This window comes from Silene latifolia, chromosome 5 (genome assembly GCF_048544455.1).
Source record: "Silene latifolia isolate original U9 population chromosome 5, ASM4854445v1, whole genome shotgun sequence".
Classification (NCBI taxonomy): domain Eukaryota; kingdom Viridiplantae; phylum Streptophyta; class Magnoliopsida; order Caryophyllales; family Caryophyllaceae; genus Silene; species Silene latifolia.
Window position 1 is genome coordinate 7,467,864 of NC_133530.1, and position 12,544 is coordinate 7,480,407.

Genomic DNA, 12,544 nt, shown 5'->3' on the forward strand with positions numbered 1-12,544 from the left:
CAACATTATTCGACATATAATTGACCTATTTTACGCAAACAACTATGCAATTACAACTAATTAGCAAAAGATTGACAACAAAAACAAAAATACAATTACAATAATACAAACAACAATCTTTCATTCAAAACTAATTCAATAAAGTTTAATAAAATTTAAAATAATCAAAACATATTCAATTAACTAGCCAAATCGAAGCATATAATCAATTAAAACTAACAAATAAAGTCATATAATCTATTAACAACAACAATAAACGATTTAATTTCAATTACAAAGCTAATTTAAAAAAAAAACTAATTTAAACGGCAGTGGCGGCGTGTGGTGGCGGCGTGTGGTGGAGGCGTGTTGGTAGGAGGTGGTGATGGTGTTTGATGTTGGGAATATTTGGGGATTTTTGGACTTAGAGAGAAAAGAAGAGAGATAGTGAGATGTGAAGGGCAAAATTGTCTTTCGGAATGAAAACGTCGTCGATGTTTACTAAAACGTCGTCGATATTTACGAATTGGGTTTAAATTTCACCTAACATAGATTGTGGTCGTCGCATTAAATTGTCTGATCGTCTATTGTAGTTTTTTCTTTCTCTCTGTTTCCCCGAATTTTATTTACTTTTACTTTTGACATAATGATCAAAGAGAGAGGATGAGGATGAGACAATTTTATCGGATCACTCATCAAGAACCTTCTCAATATACTCCCTAAAAAGTTAAGCAAAGGAATGAGTCGAGACACCATAAAATAAAATATGTAAGGAAATCAGCGAGACAGAGAAGCCACTTATTATTAAGATTATACTTTGTCGATTTCTCAGTAAATTATTTCACTATATCAAGTAAACCTTACCCATTATTTAGAGAAATGTACTCATAGGCCCTGTTTGGTAATCAGCAGATTGATATTAGCAGAAGCAGGTTGGTCAAGCAGATTATAAATGACAGATTGAATTAACGGGTTTGACTAATATATTTCAATTAGCTGATTTAGTAGAAGTGTTTGGTAATTAGCAGATTTTGGTTAATAGATTGTTGTATTTATATGTGTAAATTGTTGACGGATTCATATTTCACAATCTACTAATTTAAATATGCTAGGTAGAGCAGCATATTGGAAAACAGTAGATTGAGCTCCAATCTACTCTGTCAATAAGTCATTTACACTCAAAATAGTAGATTGATAATTCAAACATACTAAAAGCCTTAAATATGCTGATAATTTTACAATCCGCCGTTTACCCCACCCCCCATAATAAATTGAGCAAGCGAAGAAAATATTCTAACCCGTTCCTTCACCACCTAACAAATCGATCACCTCACTCACTTTTACGGAAAAGTAATATTTAAAAATAAAATAAAAAATATTAATCAAAACTGTTGAAATTGAGGATTAATTGGTTGAGGTTTTAAGGGCCCACTCGTATTTTTCAACTTTTGTCGATACTAAAAAAATGAGTGGAGAGTAAAGAGTGTGGGCATATGGTCTTCGATCTACCCTATTTTGGTAACAAAATGTGTTATCATGTGGCCATGGTTTGTTTAGACCTTGTACACGTCTTAATCTCTTGTACGGAATATATCGTCACTATTTGGTCATCCATCGCTCTCATGTATGCACAAAATATCTCAAGTATGTAACCCTTGTAGGTTTTCCAAATTCTTCTTTAAAGCGCAATATCGTTGCAGTGGCGGACTCAGGATTTGAAGTTAGAAAGGACGAAAAATCTTAGTGGGAAACGAACAATTAATTTTATAAGGTACATTCGAGAAAATTTCGAAAAATTTAACTAAAAACTTCAAAAACTTAATCCGTCAGAGGGGCGACCGCCTCTGCTAGCTCCCCTAACTCCACCATTAATACGTTGTAATTATAAAACGGGTCTAAATGTAATTGGCTGCATATTAGCAAAAAAATTGTCGTATAATTATCAAATAGTTCTATTTGGATCCGTTTTACGACTAAAATGAAACCCGTTGTTTTAATCAAGATTAGTTGTGAAATTATGGAAGATCCTAATATCACTGTTGAAATCTCGTGGAGCGCAGACAAAATAACTTGAGAAAGATGTAAGTTAGAATTATGATCTGCATAAATTTATAATTTTGGGATGGACGATCTTCTGAGAAGGTTCTCAGGATGTGCATGAGTGAGACGAAAATGCGTTGGAAAAACTCGTGTTAATCTGTTGGGTACCCAAATACCCAACAGATAACACCAATTATCATATACGACCGTCTTAATTTAAAGTGACTCTCATAGCCGAATTAATAAAGGAGAAATAAAAGAAGTTTATGAGAAATCTTAATTTAAGACGATTTTAAACAAGACCTATTCAATACACAAATTCTTGTTTCAGATGTACACTTTTGGTCTTATTTGTCAGACAGATAAAATGTTGCCATTTTTTAAGAAAATGTAACCAATTAATTCACAAAATGTTATGACTAGACGTGTCATTTTTTTACCCTGAAAATGATGTGAACAATAATGGTAAAATGTTATAAAAAAAAAAAAAACATTTTATTGTAAAATGATGACATGTTACCCGTCTTATTTCAGACCAAAAGCAATGGTCTTAAGAAAAACGGACCGTATTCAATATACTAGTCGCATATTTACCTGGTAATTTTTTATTTATTAAAAGAGGCATATTTGTGGTGTTCTAAAAATAAACCTTCAAAAAGAGGCATATGCTCTTTTAGCTGAATTCCAAGTGACATCCGACTAAGTTAATCATAGTGCCACACTTGGCATTCAAATAATTGAACAACGATGCTGTAAATTTGTTTTGGGAAAGATTTGAAATCTAACGTAATAGTGATTGGTGATAATGATGATTTTAACAATGATTTTGGCATCTTTGGTGCGTGAGACTGTATCATATACTATGTCCCAATTGAGGATATTTTGCTTTAGCGTAAATCAATAAAGCATTATTAATTTCATAAAATATCTCAGTCATACTCATAAGTCATAATGATAGGGGACTTTGCATATCATCAATTACTCCATTTTATTTCACTAAATACTGTTCTTTTAATAACAAGAAACTAGCTTAGGTAAAATCCGGTGCATACGACTATACGTAGTGCTGAAAATTTCGAGATTTTTAGTTAAAATTTTAGAATTTTTTCAAGGCCTCCTTATAATATTACCCTTCCGCCTCCGTTGACTTAAAATCCTGGCTCTGCCACTAGCTATACGTGCTAGCTTGCAAACATGTATCAGTTTAAATACCATTATTTTTACAGGTGACAAACTCGAAATCTAGAAACATAACCTCAAATTATATATAAACCCCATCAAAATTATTCATTAATGATAATATTTGATATGATGATTTAAAGATATAATTATGATGATAATATATATTTTTATATAATATGATCATTATTTTATCTAATCATACATGTTCGAGTTGCTCGCGAGATTTTCGAGATGAGCCGAACAAACGTTATCTCGACTTGATACGTAAAGTAGTTCTCAAGTCGAGTTCACAGAAACCAAGCTTTAATCAAATTTTAATCGAACTGAGCTTAAACTACTCGTAAGTTGTCTCGTCCCATTTTCACCCACACCCTTCAAGCACCCATCATGTCTCAGAGTTTTATAATCACACGACTATACCAAATTACCAATTACGACCCAAATATTTGCATTATTGTTTCTGCATATAGTAAAATACACAGTACACAAGTAGCCAGAAACAGGCAGGACAGTGGGACCCAAACATGGCAATTGGGGAATTCACACGAGCCACGTACACACTTCTATCCATCCACAAATTCCTCCACATCAGCGTCTAGCTGCTCCCTTGTTTCCTTTAATTCTGTCATTCTAGATATTTTCCCTACTTGTATTCTAGACTTCTAGATAGGAACAACACAAATTCTTATTTCAAACTGTTATATCCTTCTGAAATGGTCAGACGGATACCATTTCCTCTCACAAAAAATCCATTTAGGGTGTGAGTGGGAAAGCACATGGGGGTGTCCCACCACCCAAGTGCTTCTCACTTGTGAGAGGTCTTATTGCGGTTTGAAATAAGGCGGTCTTAAGCAAGACGGACTAGAACAACAAACGGATACGGATATGAATACGGATATAAAACAGACACGTGAAATAACATTCTATAAAATTTAGATACGCGATAAAAGTATTTGGTATTAAATTTAAATAAGTAAAAGTAAAATTTGATCTTAACTAAACTTTTACTTACTTAAATTTTATAGAGTTGAAGGATGTCTAAATTTTATAGAATGTCACTTCACGTGAAATGACAGAGTTGAAGGATATCTAAATTTTATAGAATGTCATTTCACGCGTCTGTTTTAATACTATAGTAAAATCCGTTTTTTTTTTTTTAGACAAACAGTAAAATCCGTTTTAATACTATAGTAAAACGGATATGTTTAGTCTTAAACGAGATTAATTGGTGGAGAAGTTTAGGGTCCACTGCCCACAACAACTTTTCTACTTTCGTCAATACTAAAAAGATGAGTGGGAACTGGGAAGTAAAGAGTGTGGTATGGTCTAGGATCTATCCTCTTTTGGTAACAAATATGTTACCGCGTGGTATCCTTGAACTTTGATGTTCTATTTTAAAATTCAATTTTTTGATCCGGAAAATTTTAAGAGGCTATAACTCGTGTTTACGAGCTCCGAAAGTGATGAATTTTTTTTTTCAAATTGATTATCTTTTCGAGAACCACGACTTGAAAAAAAATTTGACGATTTTGGAACTCGTGATCAAGAGATATGCTCACTCGAAGTTTGTTCGGTAAAAAAAACTTTGACGTACAAAAACTCCTAGCTACGGGATCCAAATACGACAATTTTTGTTTCAAATCGTAGTTCTCGGAAAGATAATCGATTTAAAAAAAAATTATCACGTTCTGAACTCATAGGCACGAGTTATAGCCTCTTAAAGTTTTCCGGGACAAAAAATTGGGTATTTCAGGTAAAATTCGAAACTTCAAGGGCACCGTGTGCATTTTCCCTATATGTTATCGTGTGGTTAGAGCATTCACAACAACAATAAATTTTTGTTGTTTTTTGTGGGTCATCAACTTATCCACCTCATTTATCATAAGATAATATTTTCTTCGAAAACCTTACACAATAATAAATAAGTTTTAATAGGACTTCAAACCCTCACCTCACTCTTCCTTCTCTCGTACATCACATAAAAAAAAGACAATATGACCATCTATAAGAACAATAAGATCTACACTCAAAGTTGATATTTTCTCATTTATCACCCACCAACAACAAAGTCATAAAAGAATTTATCAAAAGATGATTTTTTTGTGAAACTAATCCAAATATGACGAGTTTCACAAAAAGTCATATTTTGATAAATTCTTTTATGACTTTGTTGTTGTGGGGTAGTAATTGTAAAAATATCAAATTTAAGTGTAGATCTTATTGTTGTTGTATATGGTCTTATTTGGTTTTTTTTTTTTGGAAGAAAGGAGCATTATATAAAAAGGTGAATAAACAAAGTTAAGGAGTACATCACGGGGGTGGGTCGGGGGAAAGAGGCGCGCAGGCCAAAACAGAATCTAAAGTACAGAGTTCAATAACAAAAGGAGGGGGGTGATCCCACTCAAAACAACCCGACAAATTACTAGAGTCCCTAATGGAATAGTGGGCAATGGCATCAGCAACCCGGTTGGTCTTATTTGGTTTGTTTAACCGTTTCACATCGTAATTTTTGTACGAAGTACCTTCACTATTCGGTCACCACCAACACTTTTATATAAGCAAAATATCTCGACCATTATTCCTTATAATAATTCTTGTGGATGGAGGCCTCGAGTTTTTTTTTTTTTTTTGGCGAAAAAGGAAAAGTAGATTAAAAATCAAATGGCGCAGAATGCCAACAAAAGCTTCCATCACTTGATAGTACGGAGTATATACAAGTATACTTTAGTAATTATATGATTGTTTTTCGAGTAGGGTTAATGATTTGTATTGCATTTGAACGTTTGAACCCTAATTAATGATACGCCTTAATAGTTGATAGATTGTTCAGTTAAATTTGACAATTTACAATCGGCTAAGCCAAATTGTATTACTTGTCTTGACTTATTGGTTCTGTTCAAGTAGTGTTAACAGTCCATGGTTTTTCAAATGGAGTCGGTTTTGTACAATTGAAATGCAATATTTCAATTTTGAGGAAAGACTAGTAGAATAAAAAATAATCATTATCTATTTTACTCAAAATCTCTTTTAAAAATATTAAAATTAAATAATGAATGGGTTGCAAAATTTGAACCGAAGTTAATTTGCATTACTTGGGTTTAAATATGAATCCGAAGCTAATTTGCAGAATTGCATTATTTAGGTTTGAATGTGAACATATAAACCTGTTTATTCATTTTAACTTTTCCTAGACTGGCTTACCCCATGTCCCCATTTGGTACTAAACCTATCAACATCAGTAAAATAATTCTCAGTTTCACTCAATTCCTTTACCACTCAATTTGGTTAAACTTGAGGGTTTAGTGCTTGATGACGACGTATTCATTCATTGACTAAAACTCTCCACTTTAGGTTGTTGAGTGACTGCCCATCATTTCAGGTCCATAACAATTTGAAATGACCCGATCCGAAATCACCAAATTCGAAAATAACCCGAAAAAATATAATTCCAATTGAATCAAAAAGACTTGAAATGACTTTTTCTCTCTTATTCATTGACCCGAAAATGAGCCGACCCGAAACAACGCGACCCGCTTGACCCGAAACAGACCCGACCAACAAACCCGAAACCCAAAATGACCCGTCCCGACCCGAATTAACCCGAAATCAATTAGAGACCTGAACTTACCCAACCCGAATTGACTCGACCCAAACTCAACCCGAAATCAATGATTTTGGACTACACAAACTACTCTACCCCACTTGCAAATCAATTTGGACAACACAAACCTTTCCATAAAAGGAAAGAGGAAGAAAATCTGACTAACATAAAAAAGGAAAGAGAGAAGAAATAAGCGACTAAAAGAGAGTACTTGTTACCATTTTAGTGAAAGAATCGTAGAAATATTTCGTTATATGGGTTTTTATTATTTACTCATAAAATACACGTTAGAAAAACGGTGATATAAGAGAAGTTTATGGTGAGATGGTTTTCCATAATAATTATTAAATTTATTACTTCTTTTTAGAATGATTTGAGGATGTGATAAAGCTGGTAGTTTCACGCCATCTAAAGACAGCGTCGCTACTAACTAGAGGCCGTTAAATAACTGTCAAGTGCCAACTGTGTGCTTAATGCGTCACTTTTAAACACGCCCAAGAAAAAAAAACTTGCCGTTTTCTGCTCAATATTTGTAGATAAAGTTTGTTAGAATTCTGACTTTCAAAAAAAAAGTTTGTTAGAATTCTATTACAGGTCAATGCTAGGTCAATGTTGTTACAAAGTTAAGTTAGATTTATTCGTGTACATATTATTATGTGTGATTTTAATCTATTATATAAAATTTTATATAGGCTTTCAAAATTAAACAGGATGATTGAAATGTTGCGAATAATGTAATTTTGATTATATAAATCCATTTTACGTCAGAAAACTTAATAAACTGAAATATAGGATGATGTAATGTAGCAATGCTCGAGAGAAAGACAATGTTTCATTGGAGAAATTTAACAGTGAAAATTTAAAAATTGATTTTGAATTTGTTGATTTTTCAAAGTTATTCTATCATTCTAGTCTCTATATTACTAACTAAGCTAATTCACTCTCTTGATATTTCAAATTCGGTCCATTTAATATCACCCACAAATTTTCAAACTTCATACAAAGTACTCGTAATATCTTTGCATGTTGTGCTTTTTGCTTAGGAAAGAACTTAAGATTTATATTGTCTTATTATTATATTAATTATTATATTATATTTGCAATTATTGTTATCATTTTTTTCCTTGAGTTAATAATTAATTCAAATAAAATAATAGAAGTATTTATGTAAGACAGTTTTACCTTTAAATCATTATATGAAATGAAAGTGAGCACACGACTCATTGGGATGATAAGTTCCAACACGACCCATGACCCATTTTAGTAAGTCACACTCGATTGGAACAACCCAACACGACCCGTCGTGGGTCGTGCCTGCACTGAAGTTTGAGAAAGAAGGCATACCTAGCCCAAACATGACACACTTAAACACGCTCAAAATACAAATAAATAATCCAAGTTACTCCTGGAGGAGTATTTGTGAGGTACGATCGATGTTATCCCTGGGGCTTCGACGGAGGGTGGGGGATGGGCCGTCCACAGCGGTATGGCGGGACCCGTATGTGTGTGTGTGTGGGGGGGGGGTTCTCACAGGGAAAATCATTTCGACTAGGGGGGGAGTTTGGCCCGGACATGCGGCTTGCGGATCTCATGGAAGAAGGGAGGGGATGGAATACAGAGTTGGTCGAAGCTTTGTTTCTTCCGTTTGAGTGTGAACGAATACTTAGAATGAGGATATGTGACCAGGCGGTCCAAGATGAGTGGTACTAGAGTGGGGAACGAGATAGAGTGAAGGAATTGTTTGGGCACGCCTAATCACGATACGGCAAGCCACGAGCGTGGGCCGTGCCGCCAATTCTTTTAACAGGCACGACACACAAAGTTCACCTTCCCGTGTCTAGGGCATGCCATTTTCTTCTCCACGGACACGATGGACCAACATAAAACAAGGCTCAACACAGTCCACTCCTATCTTTAATCACAAATTCTCATTTATGACAGACAGTATTCGTCACAAACTTGTGACGGGTCAAATAAATCCCACATGGGTGGATAAAGACAAATGATTTGTGATTACCTAAGCACTCTATTTTTGTCTTTACCTATCCACGTGAGTGTTATTTGACACGTTACAAACTTGTGACTACCTGTCACAAGGGAGACTTACTGATCTCTAATTAGACCTTTTAGTTAGACCTCGCAAAATTAACCCGACCCGAAATTGACCCGAAATGCCGCACCCGAATGACATCCGAAACCCGAATTGACCCGAGCCGACCCGAAAATGACACAAGCTTTCATAGACCCGTAACGGACCCAATCTGAAATGAACTCAACCCGAAAATGACCCGATAAAACATAATTTTATTTGACCCTAAAAGACTTGAGATGCCTTTTTTCTCTTAATCAACCCGACCCCAAATTAACCCGACTCAAATCCAATCCGTTGACCCGTTTTACCAAGTCTACTAGTTTTTGTATCCAAGGGACCTATGCTCGATAAAAATAAGAAAAAAGAACTAAAACATGGTAATACGTGTCACCATCTAAAATTGCTGAAATTGCATAATTGTTTCAAGAGGGACCCATCAAACTTCGGAAATTCACAGGAACCACATATACTCTTTCTCCCTCCTCCACATCATAAATCTTCTAAATCTTACTCCAGCTGTTTCGATGTCCGCGCGTTATTTGCACTTTTCCGTTTACTTAACACTGTCATTTAGATATTTTATTTTTACTATATATACACCTACACTCACATTTCACACTTCAAAAAACATACCATAATTAGAACATTTTAATCAACTGTATGTACCACTCGTGCACTACAACATCGAACGAAAATGAGTCACATTAATAACAACAACAACAATTTACTACCCGAAAGTTCAAACCCATCCCCCTCGACTGGTAATAATTCAGGTGGGCTGACGCTAATGTTAGCGTCAGCCCACCCGAAAAAAAGGGCAGGTCGCCAAAAGGTTCAAGAGACTCGCCACCCAGTTTACCGGGGTGTCCGACTAAGGAAATCCGGTAAATGGGTGAGCGAGGTCCGCCTGCCCAATAATAAAGACCGATTATGGTTAGGAACATACCTAACACCCGAAATGGCAGCACGTGCTCATGACGTGGCTGCCATAGCATTAAGAGGCCATGAAGGTGCTTGTCTCAATTTTGCCGACTCTGTATGGCGGCTTCCTGTTCCCGCCTCGTCCGACAACAAAGACATCCAAAAAGCGGCGGCGGAGGCGGCAATGTTGTTTCGGCCCACGATTGAGCCGCTTAATGTACAACCTCCGCCTCCGCCTCCGGCTCCGCCTCCTTTGAAGGAGGAGAATGAGGGGTATATGGATGAGGATATGGTGTTTAATATGCCAGGTGTGATGGCTGACATGTACGAAGGGCTTGGAATGTCATTGCCACCTCAGCAGCCAAGTAGTTCATGCTGTTGTAGTAATGAAAATGATGATGTGGATTTTGAAGATGATGACATCTCACTTTGGAGCCACTCTTTATAAGGAATGTTTTTCATGTTTTCATTGATTTGTGTTTTTTTTTTTTTGTGTGTTGGAAAAAAGTTTTGGATGATTCTTTTATTGTTGTTGTGTGGTTGTTATATATAATATTTAATTTGATTGTTTGCTTTTCACATCTATATTCTTTGCTAAACAAATGGTCAAATTCACTTAGAATTTTTTTTTTTCATTACGGAATGGAGCGATAATGATAATGTAGATTTTATCTTAGTTTCTGTCGATGAGAAAGACTCATCCACAGTTTCATGTCAACTAAATTGATACTTACAATTGTCTTCAACTTATATGTTCAGACATATTTTAGAAGAATCGTGTAATCTGAAGAGTACTCTGTTCTATAGTGTAATCTGAAAAGTACTCTGTTCTATTTTTTGGGGAAAAAAACAGGGGAAGAGAGAGAAAAATATCCAAAAGGATGGATGTGTTGGGATGTTTTTGCCTACACTTTTCCAAATGAAAAATATTGATTGATTAAGGATAATGGGGACCCATTTGGCACTTTTTACCCATTTTTGTCAATATAAATGGATGAGTGGAAGTAAGGAAGTGTGGATTTCTCTATCCTTTTATGGTAACAAGTGGGCACAATATGTGAGCATCGTATGATGTTGGACCCAATTTGTGTTATGTCTCAATCTCTCGTACTAAGTATTGTTTCCCTTTTCTATATAGCCATATATAGGTCTCATTTACTTGACCCACAGTGGGTCATCCACTTCTTTTAGCATTTTGCTCTTGATTGAAGATATTTTTGCTTGCTTAGTCACCCTTTTCACAAATTCTCATTATAGACGGACACTATCCGTCTATATGTATAGACGGATACCATTTTCCCTTACAAAATACCCATTTGCCATTATATTAGAGGTCTTTACCCGTCTGTTCGCCCCACCCGTCTATACCAAGACCTATTGCACCCTTTTCTATTCCTTTTTTTTTTATTGGAATAGGTCAATTCATAAAGCATGGGACACTTTTTGCACATTTTATCGTCCGAAAAATACTTATGTCCTTCAAGAAAATGTCTTTCTTACATTCAAAGGAGAAAGAGCATCCATTCATTTTGGTCCTTCTTCTTTGGTGTAAGAAAGACGTTCTCCCGGAGGACATAAGTTTTCTCCTAATCATCCAAGTGATACATCATACAAGTCGTATAACCATTTTTTTTTTGTTACGACCTTTAACTAGTTAGGCGAATCGATAAATTTGATGTATTTTTTGAAAAAAGTATAATTGTTAAGGAATGATATTATAGTGAGAATACTAGGACTTTCACATATATTCTTTATCTCAATAGATCTGATGATTTTTATATTCACTTTTTTCTCGAAGTATAATTGGAGTTTAAGGCAAATTTTAATGCGAGTTCAACCTAAGTTAAATCAGAAGGTCTCCCTTTAAATGGTCATTTTCGTCTGAAGGCTTCAGACGGGTCATGTGTAGCCCATTTACAGCCAAATGTGACTACTTTTTGACAAAAAACTACCTGAACACAACATTTTTTCATAAAAACTGTCACATAAGACCGTCTGAAACCGACGGAATAATCCTTCTAAAATGGGAGTTATATACTTATGTCATCACATAATTGTGTTTTTGATTGGAGTACTTTATAAAAGCAAATTCTATGATAAATTTGAGTGTCAATGTAATACGTCTACATTTTTAATTGTTGAAAGGGGGTCATATAATATTAAATGTTATATGGGGATTGGGAGTGGGGACTGATGATTTATTTATGTGGTTGAGAAATGAGGGCTTGCTGGCCTAGTTTTTCTATTTTTGTCTAGATGAATGGGTATCTGGAAGTAGCAAGTATGTATTATATATCCCTTTTTTGGAAATATAATATAATATAATAAGTGAGCTCACGAGTAGCAATCAAGTAGGCATGGCACTTTTTCCTCACTCGATCTCACTTTCTCATCCATGGAGTTATTCTATTCTTTCTTTTTGGGAAATTCTACATTTATAATTTGGTAATTTTGAGTTTTTCGGTTAGCTTAATTTCTTAGTTGATCTATAAAATTGTCTCTTTACAATTTTAATTACCTGATAACCTAGTAAAAATTAAATAAACTCTTTCATGTAGTCAATTTTGGTATTTAGGACATAAAAATTAAATAAACTCTTTCATGTTGTCAATTTTAGTATAGGGACACGAAGTTTAGCGGATCATCGTTCAGGTTGAATTTGATAGTTATTGGGTGTAATAAATTAAAGTAATCCAACTTAACACGTGAGGTGTCTGGTGTTGACCTTG

At 34.9% G+C, this 12,544-nt stretch overlaps 1 protein-coding gene across 1 annotated transcript; it reads left to right on the forward strand.

Annotated features, from left to right (window-relative positions):
- Window positions 1–9,576: 9,576 nt before the first annotated feature.
- Window positions 9,577–10,263, forward strand: LOC141654750 (dehydration-responsive element-binding protein 1A-like). Its single transcript, XM_074461867.1, has one exon. It carries the CDS (start codon window positions 9,589–9,591, stop codon window positions 10,261–10,263), a length of 675 nt encoding a protein of 224 aa, XP_074317968.1. The 5' UTR covers window positions 9,577–9,588.
- Window positions 10,264–12,544: the final 2,281 nt, after the last annotated feature.

Excerpts from the sequence above, each read along its gene's own strand:
- LOC141654750 (XM_074461867.1), top strand. The coding sequence starts at position 9,589 with ATGAGTCACATTAATAACAACAACAACAATTTACTACCCGAAAGTTCA.